The sequence below is a fragment of the Muscardinus avellanarius genome, assembly GCF_963383645.1.
Source record: "Muscardinus avellanarius genome assembly, chromosome: 3".
Lineage (NCBI taxonomy): Eukaryota > Metazoa > Chordata > Mammalia > Rodentia > Gliridae > Muscardinus > Muscardinus avellanarius.
In genome coordinates, this window is record NC_137788.1 from 46733743 (window position 1) to 46753231 (window position 19489).

The 19489-nt window shown below is 48.3% G+C and overlaps 1 protein-coding gene across 1 annotated transcript in view; it reads left to right on the forward strand.

Annotated features, from left to right (window-relative positions):
• MROH7 (maestro heat like repeat family member 7) overlaps window positions 1–19489 on the forward strand; it is a gene marked incomplete at both ends in the record, with an annotated part of 42601 nt that overhangs the window by 1368 nt on the left and 21744 nt on the right. Inside the window, 8 exons of the mRNA XM_080693318.1 lie at window positions 8293–8366; window positions 9699–9779; window positions 11646–11725; window positions 11924–12053; window positions 13808–13903; window positions 14378–14482; window positions 14637–14772; window positions 18984–19096. Of these exons, the coding sequence (XP_080549444.1) occupies window positions 8293–8366; window positions 9699–9779; window positions 11646–11725; window positions 11924–12053; window positions 13808–13903; window positions 14378–14482; window positions 14637–14772; window positions 18984–19096 (815 nt within the window). The remainder of the gene's footprint in view (window positions 1–8292; window positions 8367–9698; window positions 9780–11645; window positions 11726–11923; window positions 12054–13807; window positions 13904–14377; window positions 14483–14636; window positions 14773–18983; window positions 19097–19489) is intronic.

Consider the following 19489-nt stretch of genomic DNA (forward strand, 5'->3'; position numbering starts at 1 on the left):
ACCTGAATTGTAATATTGCCGCTTCTATACCGTCCAAATTCTAAGTCTATTCCCCAAACCTGCCGCCCATTCAGAACATCCACCTCTTTCTTTCTGGATACATTTCAGGCTTGCCTCCTCTGGCTGAGGTTTGGCCAGTGAGGCGGGTGGGTTTGCACTCAGCTCACCTCTGTCCAGGGTTTGAGGTGCACACCAGGCCCAGGCCCTGCTGTCCTGTCTGAAGCGTCTGGCTTTTGACACGCAGTTCTGCAAATTAATCTCCTGTCCATTTCTGATGCTGCAAATATTTTCCCGAAACCAATTTTTGTTTGTTCATGTACCAATACTATATTGTGATTTGTGTGTGCGGGGGTGGGCGGGTACTAGGATTGAATCCAGTAGTGGTCTACCTCTGAGATATGCCCCCAGTCCTATTTTATTTATTATTTTTCTTCTTGCAATGTTGGTTTGAACCCAGAGCCTCATGCATGGTAGGCAAGTGTTCTACCACTCAGCCGCATCCCCAGCCCTGTATTTATTATTTATTATTTTTATTATTTATTTATTTATTTATTTATTTTTGTGTGGGTCTGGGGATGGAACCCAGGGGCATTCTACCTCCGAGCTACACCCCCTGCCCTATATTTTATTCTTTATTTTGAAACTGGGTCTCACTGAGTTGCAGAGGGCCTCACTAAGTAGCTGAGGCTGTCCGCGAACCGCGATCATCTGGTCTCAGCCTCCCGAATGCTGGGATTACAAGCGTGTGCCACCACGCCCGGCTCCCTGTATTAATTTTTTTGAAACAAAGTCTTGCTAAATTACTGTAAACTATAATCCTCCTGTCTCAGCTTCCTAAATACCATTGCACATGGATCCACATTGTGATTTTTATCATTTTTATTTATTTGGCTCTGGGGCATCCTACCTCTGAGCCACACCCTCCACCAGCTATTTTTATTATTATTTTTTTTAAATTCTGAGTTGGGCGTGGTGGCACAGTTTGTAATCCCAGCATTCGGGAGGCTGAGACCTGGAGGATCGTGGTTCATGGACAGCCTCAGCTACTTAGTGGGGCCCTCTGCAGCTCAGTGAGACCCGGTTTCAAAATAAAGAATAAAAAATAGGGCTGGGGGTGTAGCTCGGAGGTAGAATGCCCCTGGGTTCTATCCCCAACGCCCCCCCCCAAAAAAATTTCTGAATCAGGATCTTGCTAAATTACTGTGTTGGCCTTGAACCTGTGATCTTCCCGTCTCAGCCTCCCAAGTACTGGGATTATAAAAAAGAACCACCACACCTGGCTACATATTATGATTTTTAAAAATTACCATGGCTGCCTCTCAACAATCTAGTGAGATCCTGTTTCCAAATAAGAAATAAAATTGGGCTGGGGGTATAGCTTGAAGGTAGAATGGTACTCTGGGTTCCAGTACCCAGTACCACAAAAAAATAAAAACAAAACAAGACAAAACAAAAAACAAAAAATCAGCATGACACTGAAAATATGTATTTACATCCGCTAGGGTGAGAATTCCTCTTTAAAATATTCCTCCCCAGTACTTGGGAGGCTGAGACAAGATGATTGCAGGTTCAAGGACAGCCTCAGCAAATAATGAGATTCTCAGCAACCTCGTAAGACCCTGTTTCAAAATAAAAATAAAATAGGACTGAGGGTATAAATTGGAGGTAGAATGCCCTGGGTTCAATCTCCAGTACTACACAAATAAACAAACAAAATAAGTAAAATAAAAGATAAAATATTTCTGGAGAGCCGGATGAGGTGATGTATGCTTATAATCCCCGCAATTTGAGGCCAGCCTGAACAATTTAGCAAGACTGTCTCAAAATTTAAAAAGGGTGGGGGGGAGGAAGAGGGTGTAGCTCAGCGGTAGAGCACTTGCCTTGGATGCAGAAGCCCTGGGTTCGATCTCCAGTACAATAAAATCTATTTATAATCTGTAAAATATTTTTATAATCTATTTTTAAAATCTATAAAATAACTATTCATAGAACTTTATCTTTCCTCTACATTTCAGAATGTATTTGTCTAGATTCTCAAAAAAGTTTTACTGATTGTTTTAGAGTGTTATTAGTATTTTGCGTGTGGTACTTGCGATGGAGTCCAGGGGCGTTCTACCTTTGAGCTATACCACCGGTCCCTATTTTATTTTTAATTTTGAAACAAGGTCTCACTAAGTTGTAGAGAGCCTTGCTAAACTTCTGAGGCTGGCTGTGAACCTGCAATCCTCCTAAGTACTAGGATTAAATGTGTGTACCACCACGCCCAGTTTACTAAATGCTTTATTAGAATTTTAAAAATTCAAAGCCTGGCATGGTGGCGCATGCTTGTAATTCCAGTCCTTGAGAAACTGAAACAGGAAGATTGCAGGTTTGAGGACAGCCTCAGTAAGCAGCGAGACTCTCATCAACCAAGTGAGAGCCTGTTTCTAAAACAAATATAGCCAGGCGTGGTGGCGCATGCTTGTAATCCCAGCATCTGAGAGGCTGAGACTGGAGGATCACGGTTGGTTTGCCGACAGCCTCAGCTACTTAGTGAGGCCTTTTGCAACTCAGTGAGACCTTGTTTCAAAATAAAGAATAAAAAATAGGGCTGGGAGCCGGGCGTGGTGGTGCACCCTTGTAATCCCCAAGTTTGGGAGGAGGAGACAGGAGGATCGCGCTGGTTCGAAGCCAGCCACGCTGGCTTAAAAGAGACCCTGTTTCCAAATAAATAAATATATATAAAATAGGTGTCTGGGAGTGTGGCCCGGAGGTAAAAGGGTTTCGAGGAACCCCAGTACCACCAAAAAAATAAAAAATAAAAAAAAAATAGGGCTGGGGGTATAGCTCGGAAGTAGAATGTCCCTGGGTTTCATCCCTAGTACCACAAAACAAAAAACAAATATAAAGTAGGTCTGGGCGTGTAGCTCAGAGGTAGAATGACCTTGGACTCAATCCCCAGTACCACATACACAAAAATAAATAAATAAAAACAAACAAAATTCATCTGGATGTGATCCCAGTACTTGGGAGTCGAGACAGGAGGATTGCAGATTTGAAGACAGCCTCAGGAACTAGTGAGATCAACCTAGTGAGACACTGTTTCAAACTAAACATAAAAAAGGGCTGGGGGCGTAGCTCAGAGGTAGAATGTCCCTGGGTTCAATCCTTAGTATAAAAAATTTCTGTGTAGAAGTATGGTGCATTCTTATAGTATGGGTTTATCCTAGCTACTTTCTGGTTCTTATTGCTATCATAAATTAGACCTTACTTACTCTTTTTTTTGTGTGTGTGGTACTAGGGATGGAACCCAGAGGCACTGTACCTCCAAGCTACATCCCCAGCCCTATTTTTTAGTCTTTTTATTTTTTGAAACAGAGTTTCACTGAGTTGCAAAGAGCCTCACTAAAGTAGCTGAGGCTGTCCATGAACTGGGATCCTCCTGTCTGATCCTCCTGTCTGTGTCTCCCGAATGCTGGAATTACCAGTGTGTGTCACCATGCCTGCCTCTAGACCTTACTTTTTGCATGTGTGGTACTGAGGATTGAACCCAGGGGCATTCTACCTCCGAACTATATGCCCAGACCTATTTTATTTTTTATTTGGAAACAGGAGCTTATTAAGTTGCTGAGAGTCTTACTAAATTGGTGAAGTTGGCCTTGAACCTGTGATACTCCTGTCTCAGCCTCCCAAGTACCGAGATTACAGGTGTGCACCACCACGTTCTGGCTAGATCTTGGTTTCATACCATTCCTGTTTGGTGCTGATGATGAAGAGAGACTTTGTTTTTACAAGTTGATTTTGAAATTATACCTCAATTTTATTGAGATTTATCTTACTATGTAAATACCATCCCCCTTTAAAGCATATGATATATGGCTTTTTATAGTTATTTGACCATAACCATGATCAATTTTAGAGCATTTTCGTTACCCCTTTACTTCTATCCAGCCGTAGGCAATTGCTAGTCTACTTTCTATGTGAATAAATTTGCCTATTTTAAACATTTCATATGAATGAGATCATTTAATATGTGGTCCTTTGTGATTGGCTTCTTTCACTTAGCATGTTTTCAGATTCCATTCATGTTGTAGCATGTATCAGTACTTTATCCCTCTTTAAGACTGAGTAATAGCCGGGCGTGGTGGCGCACACTTGTAATCCCTGCGCTTGGGAGGCTGAGACAGGAGGATTGCACAGGTTCGAAGCCAGCCTCAGCTACTTAGAGAGGCTTTCAGCAGCTTAGTGAGACCCTGTTTCCAAATAAAATAGAAAATAAGTCTGAGAGTGTAGTGATAAGTAAAATAAAAAATTAAATGCGAGTAAAATAAAAATAAGTGAGTACGGCGGAGTGTGAAAAACACGAGAGAGGTCCGGTACACGTGGCATGTAAAGTTTTAATGGCACGGCTCTCCCGGGGATCAGGGCAAGGCACCGTGGGGCCCGCGCGCCTGTCCGAAGCTTGAGGACGCGGGCTCTCCTTTTCAAGGCATGCATCTCGCGAGATGAGGGTTTACTCGCAGGAACACCCAATTCTCGCGGGGGTTTCAGCCCCTCCCTTGCCCTGCAGAGGTCATGTGACACAAAGTCACATGAGTGCAGGACCCAACTTAACATGTAGTAGCCTGGAGGTAGAAGGCCCCTGGGTTCCATCCCCAGCACCACCAAAAAAAAAAAAAAAAAAAAAAGACTGCTATTCCAGTGTGTGGACATAGCACATTTTGTTGATGGCCATTTGTGTTGTTCCTCTCTTTTGTCTTTTTCAAATAATGCTACATTTACCTATACGTTTCTGTACAGAGAAAAGCTTTTATTTCTCTTTGGTATATGTCTCAAAGTTAAGTTGCCGAGTCATAGGGTAATTCTACATTCAGCTTTTTGGGGAGCCACCAAACTGCTGTCCATAGCAGCTGGAGTAATTTAGGTTTCCACCAGCAGTGCAGGAGGGCTCCACTGTATCCTGTTTTGCCCGCAGCCTCCCCCCTTCCTTTCTTCCTTTTTTCATGATAGACCATCTACAGGGTGTGGAGTAGCAGCTCATTGGTTGTAATTTACATCTTCCTGATGACTGATGATGCAGAACATCTTTTTAAGTGCTTCTTGGCTGGTTATTATCTTCTCTGAGGAAATGTCGATTCAAATTCATTGCCTTTTTTTTTTTTTTTTTTTGGTGGAGATTGAACTCAGAGGAATTCTACAACCAAGTTATACCCCCAGCCAGATTTTATTTCTTATTTGGAAACAGAATCTCACTAGGTTGAGGATGGCTTTGCTAAGCTGCTGAGGCTAGAATTTGGTCATTGTATGTATGTATGTATGTATGTATGTATGTATGTATGTATTTAGTTAGTGGGTCTGAGGGTAGAACCCAGGGGCATTCAACCTCTGAGATACACCCGCTGCCATATTTTTGTCTTCTTTATTTTGAAACAGGGTCTCACAGAGCTGTGGAGGGCCTCACTAAGTAGCTGAGGCTGCCCGCGAATCACGATCCTCTGGTCTCAGCCTCCTGAATGCTGGGATTACAAGTATGCGCCACCACACCTGGCTTTATTTTTTGTTTTTGAGTTGTTATTCTTTACATATTCTGAATATTAATTCCTTTTCAGATGTATAAATTGCAAATATTTTCTCCTTTCCTGTGGGTTATCTTCTCATTCTCTTGATACTCTTTGATGCACAAAGCCCCCCCATTTTTGTTGTTGTTGTTGTTATTGTAGTGAGACTCTCAGCAACATAGTGAGATCCTGTTTCAAAACAAAAAATAAAAAGGGCTGGGTGTGTAGCTTGGAGGTAGAATGTCCCTGAATTAAATCTCTAGTAATACACAGATAGATAGCTGATAGGTAGTTGATAGATAGATAGATAATAGACAGTCTAGAGATGTAGCTCAGTGGTAGAGCACCCCTGGATTCAACCCTAAGTATTAAAGTGGGGAAGGAAGAAAGAAAGAGGGGCATATTTAGGGGTTAGGACAAAAGTGACATCATCCTGGCTGGAATGTACCACTTTACGATGATATCTTAAGTTTAAGGTTTATCTTAAGATAATAATATTGAAGAGTCAAGTGCATCCCTGGAGCCAGGGTCCAATTGTAAAGTCCACAAATGACGCTAATGGTTTTATGTATTTATGGTTTGCTAGGAAACTGCAGGAAACCCCAGCTAGGGTGGCTCAGGGTCAGCCGTGGCACATGACTCAAGATGGCAGCCGTGGCCAGCGGGATCTGCACTTGTCCGTCCTTACGCATTGCTGCGATCCCCCGGCCTAGAGCTACGCTCGACACCCCGTTGTTCCAGTCCCCAGCTGTGCTCTTCCTTGGGATGGTCTGCTCTAGGTGCTTTGCTTTTCCATATGGATTCTAGAAACCAAAACCTGCTGAGACTTTCAACAAGGTTTCATTATCTCGATGCTCTGTCCTCTTTACAGTACCGGGTTTTCCACAGCAAGTCCACTTACATTTAACGTGACGGTGATCTGGGTGTCTGCGCACCGTCTGCTGGTGATCTTTGCTCTGCTTGCTCTGTTTATTTTTTTCTCCTTTTTCACTTTTTGAGTGATTGTTTTTCCTCCCTTTTCGTACTCTCCTGTGTGGGAGTTATATCCTGTGCTACAGGCGTGTGTGTGTGTATACACGTGTGTGTGTGTATGTGTGTGTGTGTTCATGTGTGTGTGCATGTGTATGTAAGAGAGATACCGGGGATACTCCAAGCTGCCGGCCCCTCAGCTCTTTTTGTTTGGAAATAGGGTCTTGCTGAATTGTTGAGCTGGCTTCAAACCCCGACCCTCTTGTCCTGGCCTCCCGAATACCGGGGTTACACGTGTGCACCACATGCCTGGCCCTGTGTTCTTTTGTTTACCCAAATACAAGCCTCTTGCTCACTCACTGTTTGTTGTGTCTCAGATCTTCCATTTGGAGTTAATTTCCTGTGGCCTGAAGAATGTTCTTTAGAATTTCCTTTGGTGAATTCTGCTGATGGCAAACGCAATTTTGCCTAAAAATATCTCTATTTTGCCTTAGTTTCTTTAAAGATTTTATTTTCTTGTTTGTATATTTATTTTGGTAATGGGGGTTGAACCTAGGAGCATCCCCTCGGGGAATTCTACTTCTGAGTCACACTTCTAGCCCTTTTTATTTTGAAACAAGGTCTTGCTAAGTTGTGGAGGCTGAATTGAACTCTGCAATCCTTTTGTCTCAGCATCCCACTTACTGAGATTACAGGTGTGTGCCCCTGAGCCTGACTCCCAGCCCTTTTTTATTTTGAAACTTGTTAGGTTGCTGAGGGTCTTGCTAAATTACTGAGGCTGGCCTAGAACCTTCAGTCCTTCTGTCTTAGCTTCCAAAGCACTGAGATTATAGGTGTGCACCACCTCATCCAGCTCTTTTAAAGATTTAAAACAGCAAAAACTTATAGTAATGTGCATCAATATCTAGATAGTTTGCCTGGCTTTTTTAAAGATTTTTTTTTTTTTGTGGTACTGGGGTCCCTGGGAACCCTTCTACCTCCAGGTTACACTCCCAGACCTATTTTATATTTTTTATTTGGAAACAGGGTTTCTGATCCTCCTGTCTCTGCCTCTCAAGCGCGGGGGTTACAAGTGTGCGCTACCACGCCTGGCCTCTCTTTTAAAGATTTTGAAATAGTAAAAACGTATAGTAACGTGTCATTATGTAGATTGTTTTCATAGCATTTTTCCTCATCCTTATTTTTCAGTTGTTACCTACCCTATGGCTTTCCCCTCCCATTAAAATGGGAGGTCCATAAAATAATTTTACTTACTTTTAAGTACACCTAGAATAGTGTGGTCATAGAGTAAGTACTTATTAGATTTTTTTCTTTTTGTGGTACTGGGGATAAAACTCCACTCTACCTCCAAGCTATACCCCCCAGCCCAATTTTTTTATTTATTTAGAAACAGGGTCTCACTGGCTTGCTGCGAGCCTTGCTAAGTGGTCAAAGCTGGCTTCAAACTTGCAATCTGATTTACTTTTTTTTTTGTAGTACTGGGGTTCCTGGAAACCCTTCTACCTCCGGGGTACACTCCCAGACCCATTTATATATTTTTTTAAAATTTGGAAACAGGGTCTCTTAAGCCAGCGCGGCTAGCTTCGAACCTGCGCAATCCTCCTGTCGCCGCCTCCCAAGCACAGGGATTACAAGCATGCGCCACCATGACTGGCACAATCTGATTTACTTTTAAAGCTTAGCCTGTGCTGCTGGGGGGTTAGGGTAGGGAGGGGAGGTGGGATTCTGGCACCCCGCATACACCATGCTTTGCCCCTCCTGTTCCCACTGAATTGGTGCCATGCAGGAGCCTTCGATAACGTGACCTCATGCCTGGTGAAGGTGCCGGAGAAGAGAGAAGGTGGCAACACCGTGGCTCTGGTAAGCCTTCTGCCCACCCTTCCCTGGGAAGCCCGTGCCCACAGCCCCAGCGGTCCTGGTGGTCTGGGGTGCTCAGTGCCGCTGCTGCGCCGGGTGCTTCCTGAGTTGCCTTTCTTTCTTGTTCATCCTACCCACTAAAAGGAGGCTCCCACAAATCAGAGCTTTCTGTCTTAGAGCTGTGTTTTCATCATTTTAAACAACCAGATTGTGGAAGGGGCTCTGAAAAAGACGCAAAGGCCAAAAATGGCCTTTTCCAGCACATAGTCCCAGGCCAGGTCTGAGCCACACAGCGGTGAGACGCCGGGCCGCAGGGAGCGCACAGCCTCTGTGGGACCCAGGGAAGGCCTGTAGGGCAGGCGGGACAGGCTGGTGGACATGAGTGTGGCACAGGTGAGGTGAGACCAGCTGTGGGCAGAGCCTGGAGGGCGGCGTCTACTCAGGCTAGCTCCAGTCCCGGCCATGGCCTCGGGCAGGTGGGAGGCCTGACAGGAACCAGAGCCTGTGAGGAGGGCTCATCCTCACTCCAGGGTCTTCTCACCCAACCTGCTCTGGACTTTTTGATTTGCACACACACCACGCTCCTTCCTGACTCAGGGCCTCTGTCCTGTTAAGAGGAGTGGAAGCCGGGTGCGGTGGCACACGCCTGTAATCCCAGTACTTGAGAGGCTGAGACAGGCGGATACAGGTTCAAGGACAGCCTCAATAAGTAGTGAGACTCATCAACCTAGTGAGACTGTTTCAAAATAAAAATAAATAGGGCCGGGAGTGTAGAATACCTCTGAGTTCAATTCCCGGTACCACACACACACACACACACACACACACACACACACACACACGGTGGGAAAAAGGAACTTGTGGTTATCTTTAACCCACCACGCTCTCCATCGCGAGGGTTTTTTTTTTTTTTTTTTTTTTTTTTTTTTTTTTTGCTTTTTCAAGTTTACTTATTTGTGGCTATCTTGTCTTTTTCCTTGAGAAAAGGGGGACCCATACACTGGTTGGACTTGGTTAGTGCATTTTGTCTTTGGGCAGCAGGATGCCTCCCTCTGTCTGGTGTGCTCTAGAAGGCTCACACGTGTTGCTAATGGTGGGGCTTCAGGCAACCTTACCTTCCCTCCCTTGGTGGACCAGGGAAGGAGGACTGCTCTGTAAACACTAGCTTGTAGGGATTTTTCTTCCCACCAAGGCTTCCCCAGGCCTCATGCCGCCCGAGTGCCCCTCGGGGGAGCTGCTCATTTCTCTGGAGCTGATGTTGGGGCGGGCTTGCCCAGGCGCTGGCGTCAGCGGTGCCAACATAGCCCCGTGGTTCTGCCCTCTGCTGCCCCCAAGGTAGAGAACATCATCCTCCAGAAGAACCAGGACCTGCTGGAAGAGGAAAGCGAGAAGAAGACCATGATGAGGAAGATGATGGTGTGGGGCCACTCATGGGTCTGTGGCTTGGGGTGGGAAGGTGGAGCTCCCGACTTCCCTGGTGGCCGAGACTGGAGGGGGGGCGGGAGCTGGTCGCCTGGATTTGAACCTTCCCTCCACCTTTAGCTGTCCTCCACCTACCCGGAGGGATCCTGGGTAAGTATTTCCCACTCTGAGCAGCTCTCCGCATCTCACAGATGGGTGTCATAATGCCTGTGTCTCTGGCCTGTAGAAGGGACACAACCCGATGTCTAGTTTCTTGTATACTCTTGTGTAGCTGGGAGAAGTTATCATGAATGCATCCTTTAAAAAATTTGTTTCTTTCCCTTTTTTTAATTTTGTTTTCATTATTTTTAATTTTGAAATGGGATCTCACTAAGTTGCTGAGGGCCTCACTAAATTGCCAAGGCTGGTCTCAAACCTGCGATCCTCCTGTCTCAGCCTCCCGAGTACTGGGATTACAGGTGGGCCACCATGCCTGGCTTGATTTTTTTTTTTAAATTGGTGCATTGTAATTATACACTGTAGAGATATTTAACATGATTAATATATTCTTTTTCTAGAAATTCCTCCTAGTGGGCAATTTTAGAGCTGCTAAATGCAGTCGCTCAGTTATCCACTGGAGTGAATTGGGCAGGGTTAAATACTGAAGTTCACAAAATTATATTTGGCTTTGTGCCCCTTAAAGAGAGAGGAAAAGGAACTGGGCTTGGTAGCATGTACCTGTAATCTCAGTACTTGAAAAGCTGAGATAGGAAGGGTGTAGGTTTGAGGCCAGCCTGTGCAACTCAGTGAGACCCTGTTTCAAACTAAATAAGAAACAGGGCTAGGAGTGTAGATCAGTGGTAGAATGCCACTGAGTTTGATACCCATATGAGAGAGAGAGAGCGAGCGCTGGAGGTATAGTTCAATGGTAGAGCGCTTGCCTAGCATGCACAAGGCCCTGTGTTCAATCCTCAGCATACTTTTATTTACCTGACTTTAGTTAAGCACCTACTGTTTGTAGGGGCTAGATCAAAAGTAAGGATAATTAGAAAGAACTTTAGCCAGGCGTGGTGGCGCACGCTTGTAATCCCCGCGCTTGGGAGGCTGACCAGCCTCTGCTGGCTTAAGAGACCCAGTTTCCAAATAAACAATATAAAATAGGTCTGGGAGTGTAGCCCGGAAGTAGAAGGCCCCTAGGTTCCATCCCTAGTACCACCAAAGAAAGAAAGAAAGAAAGAAAGAAAGAAAGAAAGAAAGAAAGAGAAAAGATCTTTAAAAGGAATCCTACCTTGCCGGGCGTGGTGGTGCACACTTGTAATCCAGTACTTGAGAGGCTGAGACAGGAGGATGGCACAGGTTCAAAGCCAGCCTTAGCTACTTAGTGAGGCTCCCAGCAATTTGGTGAGACCCTGTTTCCAAATAAAGTATAAAATGGGTCTAGGAGTATAGCCCAGTGATAGAAAGTCCTTGGGTTCCACCTCCAGTAATACACACACACACAGAGAGAGAGAGAGAGAGAGAGAGAGAGAGAGAGAGAGAGAGAGAGAGAGAGAGAGAGAAATCCTACTGCACAGCTTTCAAGAGCCACACAGGTTCCTTGCTTTGGACCAGCTCTGCAGACTGAACATGTCTCCCACCCCAGGGTGCTGACCTTACCTCCACATGGGGTATAGCGGGTAAGGGTGTGGGGTTTCTGGCGGCCTTGAACTCAGGCTCAGGATGCGGTTGAGCAGTGAGCTGCCTTGCTGGCTGGCAGGTGGGGAAGGCGCGCTTCGCGCTTCCCGGGCTGAGGGCCCTGCGTTGTTCCCTGTGGGGAGGGCGGCCTTGGCCTCGTGGCCACAGGAGCATGGCCCTCATTAGCCCTGCATGGTCCCTGTCCAGAGGCAGATCCGGGAGGAGCCGCTGGATTCCCTCTCGAGCACTGTCCGCCAGCAGGCCATGGAGACCCTGACCCAGCTGAGGTGCCCACGCCCCCTCAGTCCCTTCCTCTGAGCTCTGCGGGTCTCCCTGGGACCCCACCCAGCTCCAGGCTTCCCCTTCCTTGCCCCTTCCCTCCAACCTGCTCCCCGCATTGTCCCCACCTCATCTGACCTCCTACCTCCAGGCCCCGCCTGCGTCTGGCCCCTTCCTCACTCTGAGCCTGCTTCCTCTCTCCTTAGTCACACGCAGCCCATCTTGGGTGTGCACGAGAGGGTGGAGCTGGTGAACACGTGTGTGCGCAGTGTGTTCTCCCTGCCCTCGGTGCAGGCCATGCAGGAGAAGGACGAGGCCAAGGCGGAGACCATCCAGGTGAGGCGGGCCCCGAGTCTTAGGGTCAGGCATGCTCCTGGACACCTGGTGGCCGGGGCCATGTGGGAGGAGACCCAGAGCTCGACCGCCTGCCTCTTAGCTGGACGGCCGAGGTCCTGCCCTTGCCTCTGCTGGCCTGAGCAGGCAAGCACTTGATAAATAGTGGATGAATGAATGAACCCTCGCAATGGAAGCACCCCATCTAGACGGGCCTGTCTACGCCTGGTCTCTGCCCTGAGGGACGGAAGTGGGCAGAGGGGGCGGCCAGGATTGGAGGGTGGGGCGTGAGGAAGAAAGGTTGGCAAGCTGGGGCAGAGACCTGGAGGAGCAGAGCTCATCTCAGCACCTTTGACCCTCTGCCGGGTTATCCTGGGGGAGCAGGCAGAGGTGGCCCTTGGCGTAGGATGAGAGCAGGGTGGAGTGGCTAAGGAAGAGGGCTCCAGCTTGGGTGGGCACATTCACTCACCCGTTTGCTCAGAGAATGCCGAGTGCCCTCCACACCAAGCCCAGTGTGGCAGCAGGGCGGAGGGCGGGGGAGGTGGACGTTACCAAAGGACCATTCAAATGAATGCAAAACACTCCAGGCCAGTGCTGTGAACAGAAAATACTATCAATTTATTGGGGACATGGCCTAGTGGGATCAGGGGTCATGGTTCTGGGCCTGAGAGGTTAAAGACGAAGTAACTGAAGGGGATGGCAGAAGAAACAGCGTCCTAGGTGGAGGGAACAGCCTGTGCAGAGGCCTGTGGACAGACAGCATGGTGAACCCAGGGTGACAAGGGGGCAGTGTGGCTGGAGCTGAGAGGATGGGAAAAGAGTTGTGAAAAAGGAGGAGAGCAGGTGGGGCAGACCACACAGACAGCATGAGGGCTCTGGTGGGAGCTGGTGCACTCAGACCCAAAGGAAAGGAAAGGAAAGGCGGGGAGTCCTTGCAGGACAGGAAGAGCAGGCATCTTTCCTGCAGTACTGGATCTGGCCAACAGAGGGCACTACCGTGTGGTAACAGGTGGCAGATGGAAGGGAAGGAGGAGGTAGCGGGTTGTGAAGTTGGCTTGGTTGTTGTGGTATCACCCAAAGGGCCACTAGATCCAGGGTGTGTGCAGACTCAGGAAGCCTGGACTGTGACAGCCTGGGAGATAGACTTGGAACCCAGCAGGAGGAGGGAGGCGAGGAAAAGAGAGCGTTTCCAGAGTAGCTCAGCCTCTTGTACGTGCAGTTCCAGGACTGCGGTGTGGTGAGCGATGAGGAGCCTGGTCAGGGGAGAGGTGGCTGCTGTAAGGGAAACTTGGACAGACCATCTGAGTTTTAACCAGCACACTCCCCAGAGTTAGTAAGACTGACCTCCCATGTACCCAGCCCTTAGTGTGCCGGAGCACTGTCCCGTGCGTTCTCTCGTTTGCCCCTCATACTTGTAACATCCTTGTTGTGTGGCTTTGGACAAGCATCTTCTCAATTTAAGAACAAAGTGATGTGAGTGTGCAGATCATCCGGCCTGTGGTAAAGTCTCAATAAATTTTGGGTATCTGCTTCCATCCCCATGAAGACAGGAAGTACAGGGACATTAATTCTCAATTTGTTGGTAAGCATGCTGTAACCCATGGAAGGGAAGTAGTTTGCCTAATGCCAAACTTTCGGTAAGTCTCAGAAGTGGGGCTCAAAAGCAGGTCTCTCGTGGGTCCTCTGTCTGACCACCCAAGGGGGTACCTGGGGCAGACAGCCCTTGAGTCTGGCCCTCAATCCCCTCCTGTCCACAGACGCTGTACCGTCAGACCCTGGATGCCCTGCAGACGCTGCTCAATGCCCTCTTTGTTGAAGACCCCACCCCTGCAGGGCTGAAGAGCATCCTGGAGGTGCAGGGAGGGGCTGGCGGAGGGGGAGGAAGGGCAGAGGGAAGCTGCAGTGGACCCCAGAGCAGAGACTGGCTTCAGGGCATCACTTGGCGCCAGTGTCCTGCCTCTCTGTCCTCTTAACGGCCTGTCCCAGACTCCTGCCCCTCACCCTCTCCCTGGCCCCCACATGCCATATACAGCTGCTCCAGCTATTGCTACTGCTGTGTCCCCGTGTCTCTTTGTCGCCATTGGTGCTCCTGCCTCTCTAACCTCATGACTCTCCTCTACCTTTCGTCTCTCCTCCTTGGCCTCCTCCTTCCCTCTGGTCAGTGAGTCCTGGTCTCAGAGCCTGGACCCATTTCTCCCTAAGCCTTAAGAGGAGAAGGAGCACTGCAGCAGATCACCTCCTGGGCTCTCCTGCTGTGGGCTGGCCTGCTCATCAGCAGCAGGGCCTGGCATCAAACTTGTAGCTGAGTCTGGTCCTTGTCTCCACAGCCCCTGGGGCCCTGGATGAACTCTGGGAAGGCTCATGAGCGAGCGCGGGCTGTGAAAAGCAATGTCTCTGTGTTGAACCACACACTCCTGACCTTGCCTTTCTTTGTGAGTGTCCCCGGGAGGTGTGGGCACACCTGGGGACGCTCTTCCCAGTGCCAAGGGCTCTGCTGTCAGGGCCAGGCTACCCAGCCCTGTTCCCCAGTTACCATATAACATTACTGAACCTATGAGTCAGTCCCTGCAATTCTGATGCGCACAGATGTCATCGGGGTTCCCGGCACTGGGGCTGCTGCTGGGAAGGCTCCTCCTTCGCATTGGGGATCCCGATGAGGAGATTGGCCGGGAGGCTCTGGACGGCATCACCATCCTCTACACCATCCTGGAGCTCCAAAAACGTAAGCCCTGTTTGGAACACCCGAAGTAGGGCTCCGGGGCGTTGCTCAGCCGGGTGGCAGCCGGGCACTGCTGGGAGGTGGAGGCCAGCCCAGGACACTGCTGCGAAGCCCTAGTCCCCAAGGAACAGGGGCACACACGCTACTAAGGAGTCTATTTTGAGGCAAGCAGTTCTTCTCCCGAGCTTTTCTCCACCTTTCCAAGCTTGTGACTGTCACTTTCATGTCTCCGTAGCACTACATACATTCAGGTAAGATGGCCCATACATCTTGTTTTCTTGTCAGTCTTCCCCACTAGACTGTGACCCCATGAGGGTAGGGCAGGATTGTGTCTTGGTCACCACTGTGTTCACGTGGTGGGTGCTCAGTGAACATCTGTAGAAGGAACTAACAAAGAGCAGGCCCTGTCTCAGATCTGGAGTGGCCAAGGCTGGTGGGAGAATGTCCCGCCCGATACTTGGTTAAACAATGTACCATACATTGATACAGGTCCCCAGCTCATATGTGCACCCTGGTGCACAGTGTCTGGTCTCTGGCCTTCTTCCTTCCTCTGTAGTTTCAACTCTGCCCTGGTCCAGGGGATTTTGACATGTTTAAACTGCTCTGGCTCTGGAGGCAGAGAGCCATGCATCCAACACCTGGCTTTGTCTCTTCTTGGCTGTGTGTCCCCAGTCAAGATCTTTACTCATCTAAGCCCAAACTTCCTTATCTGTAAAAAAGGTTACTGTAGAATAGAATCCACAGACTTTTTGAAATATTGAATATCAGCTAGGTGTGGTGGCACCCTTATTTGGGAGGCTGAAACAGGAGGATCCCAGGTTCACAGCCACCCTCAGCTACTTAGTGAGACCCTACTTGGAAATAATTTATAGCCAGGCATGGTGGCGCACGCTTGTAATCCTAGCATTCTGGAGGCTGAGACTGGAGGATCCTGGTTTCGTGGCCAGCCCCAGCTACTTAGAGAGGCTCTTTGCAACTCAATGAGACCCTGTTTCAAAATAAAGAATAAAAAAGAGGGCTGGGGGTATAGCTGCTCAGAGGTAGCATGCCCCTGGGTTCCATCCCTAGTACTGAAAAAAAAAAAAAAAAGAAAAGAAAAGAAAAAGAAGAATTTATAAAAATAGAGCTGGGGTTATAGTTCGGAGGTAGAATGCCCCTTGGTTTTATCCCCAGTACTGCAAAACAAACGAAAAAGAAATATTAAATATTTTTTGCTTGCTTGTTTGTATGTGGTGCTGGGGATTGAGTCCAGGTCATTCTACCTCCAGGGTACACCCCTAAGCCTGTCATCATCATCATCATCATCATCATTTGAAATAAGGTCTTGCTAAGTTGCTGACAGCCCCTCTGCAATCTTCCTGTCTCAGTATCCCAAATACTGACATTATAGGCATGTACCACCATGCCCAGCTTAAATATCTTTTATAAGAGTATAAAGAGCTGTGTGGGTAGCTCACACGTGTAATCCTAGCTACTCAGGAGACTGAGCAGGAGGATTACAAGCATGAGGTCAGCCTGGGCAACTTAGTGAGACCTTGCTTCAAAATAAAAAAATAAAAAGGGTCTGGGACGTAGCTCAGTAGTAAAGCACCTCTAAGTTCAAGTAACACACACATTATTGTAGGAGCTCCAACGTTTGCAGGCGGAGACAGGAAAATTGCAGTTTTGAAGCCAGATTCAGCAACTTAGTAAGATCCTGTTTTCAAATTTAAAAAAGGGATAGAAGTGTAGCTCAGAGGTAGAATGCCCCTGAGTTCAATCCCCAATCCCCAATCCCCAGTACCATGCGCACGCGCGCGCACACACACACACACACACACACACACACACACACACAGTACTTTGTAGAGACCTCCATGCCACATATCATAAGCACTTGAATTTTTCCCCCATCTCTTCAACCTTTTGGAATGTGTCCACTGTGCCTTCTCTTCTAGGTCTCCAGTATTTGGGGCAAAGGTTTGGTCCCTGGGAGATTTCCCCAAGTGATCAGAGACTGATCATGCCTCCTAAGTGATAGGTGAATTTTAAGCCATATTAGTGATGAGCTCTTGGGGTAGGAATAGTAATAGACCAAATTGAGATTGCCAAATTTTGCTAAAAATATAGGATGCCCAGTTTAATCTGAATTTCATGTAAACAGTGAATAATTTTAAATATATTTGAGACTTATTGCCCTAAATTTTGTTTATCTGAAATTCAAATTTATTTGGGCATCCTGTATTTTCTCTGGGAGGCATAGGCCAAACTCTCACCGTTAGGTTCTCAAAGAGTAGAGTAGTTCTGTTATTAAGTGGGAGATCTTAAAATTACTTTGCATAACCTCAGTCCTTCCGTATCTTCTTGGAAAGCATTCAATCAGAAAGCACAAATGGGGAGCACAGGAGGTTGATCTAGAGGATCAAGGTTCCACATGGGAAAGGTTGTGAAGAGAGGGAAAGGGCCTCGCTCCAGGGGAAAAAGCCAAAACGGGCCATTCCCGGGAAGGGGAAGGCAGCTGGGGCGATGAGTTACGCTCCAGAGATGAGTTCTGGAGCAGTGGTTTCCGGGTATGGAAAGCAGCGTGGAGTGTTCACACGTGGGGGTTTAATGTCTTTACCTTCTTTATAGGCGTTAACATCTGGGGCAACTGACTGCCCTTTGTGCATCACACCTTAGTGGCCCTGTGCTGTTTCTCTGCCTCCTTCCCGCAGGAGAGGGGGCTGAAGTGAATCTCAGCGGGTGCAGTCTATCCAGTTGACCCAGTCTGTCCCAGCTGACCCCACCCGCTAATGTCTAGCTAGCCACCCGGCAGTGTGTCCAGGCCACCTAGCTGTAGGAAGCAGTGGAGGGAGGATCTGAGCCTGGGGCGTCCTCTCCCCAGTCCTCAAGTTTCTTCCCTTTACAGAAAGTGTGTGTACCCATGTCCACGTGGCCCCTCACACTCAACTGCTCCCTTCTGTTCCCATGGCTTGTCCTTGAGGGGACCCAAGTAGCACCCTGGCCCAGCCACGGTCAGGGCTCCAGAAACGTGTGTCTGAATTGTTTCGTTCAACAGAAAATACAGAGTCACCACGTGCTGGGTACCATTCTAGGCTCAGGGGGCACAATGGTGAAAAAAGGGATTCATTAAATAATCCTCCCTGGGTGAGCTTACCTTTTTGTTGCCAGGAGACACACAATGGCCGAAAATAAACAGCAGCAATGCATAGATTAAGTCAGATGATGAGAAGCACTAAAGAAGAGGGGCTGGAGACTGCCATGGGCTGGGGAGGATGTGATTTTATAAAGGCATTGCTGGGCTGGGGACATAGCTCAGCTGTAGAGTGCTTGCCTAACATGCAAGAGGCCCTGGGTTTGATTCCCAGGACCGGGGAAGGGAGTGAGGACCAAAATAAATAAATAAATAAATAAATAAATAAATAAATAAATAAATAAATAAAGTGCTATCGATGCCGGACATGGTGGCAAACACCTGTAATCCTAGTACTTGAGAGGCTGAGACAGAAGGATTGCAGGCTAGCCTCAGCAATTTAGTGAAACTATGTTTCAAAATAAAAAATAGGGTTGGGGTGTAGCTTGGAGTAGAATACCTTTGGGCTCAGCCTTCAGTTCCGGCATGGTACCGTACCAGGGGGCACTTTTGTGCATGGCTGATGAAAGCATAATTGTCCCCCATTGTGGAACACTGTCCAGTGCTATCTCTGGAAGCTAGACCTGTGCTTACTCTGCAACCCAGAGATTCCACTCCTGGGCACATCCCTAGCAAACGTGTACATATGTTCACCGAGAGATGTGCCCAGAATGTTCCTAGCAGCACTCTGTGTAAGAGCGGGACACAGCCCAGATGTCCACCAAAGCACAAACTGCAGGGCAGTCATGCCATGGGAAACTACGTAGCACTGAGATTGAATGAATGAACTAATGCTCAGTGCCACGGCGATGTTGAGTGGAAGGAGCCAGACACGAGGGGTGGTGCTGAGTCCATTTATCACAGCTCAGAGTGAAGAACTCAATCTAGGGGTTAGAAACCAGCTCCCTGAGGAGAAAGGAACGGTCCTGGTAGGGGTGCATGGGGGTTTCTGTTTCCTGACCTGGGTGCCAGCTACCCGGGTATGAGAAATTTACTATGAGAAAATTATGTAGGATTTGGGTACTTCCTAGATCCGCATTGAATAAACGGTGAAAAGCAGTTAGGCTGCTCAGGTCTCACTGAGAAGGTTCTTCTCTTGCAGGAGCCAGAGATAAGGAGGAGACCAATAAGAAGGAGCTGTACGAGAGCAACAAGCGCTTCCTGGGGCCCTACAACCCTGTCAGCCCATGCCAGAACATCCTGCGTGTGATCGCGGTGACTGCTGCCAGGGGCCCGGGCCTCCAGGGCTAGGGAGAGGGCGGGACTGCACCCCCAGTCCTGAATGCCAGCTCACCTCCCTGCTGGCTGCGAGTCCACTGTGGGACCCCTTCCCCCTCCATGCTCGAGCCAGCCTGAGTGTCCCTCCTCGCCGCAGCTGCGGGCCCCATTTTCATTCTCCCTCATGCCTGCTGTCTAGTCCTGGGTACAGGACGAGGCACCCCAACTTTGACTTTGGTAGCTCCTTCCCCAAGGGTTCAACACTCCCCCATCAAGGGGATGCGTGTCCCTCCGTGGCGCCCTCTGCACACGGGCCAGGTGGACTGTGTGCCTCTGTGTATGGCTCAGTTCTGCCCATCAGGGTCAGGACCTACCTCTGTGCCTTTATTT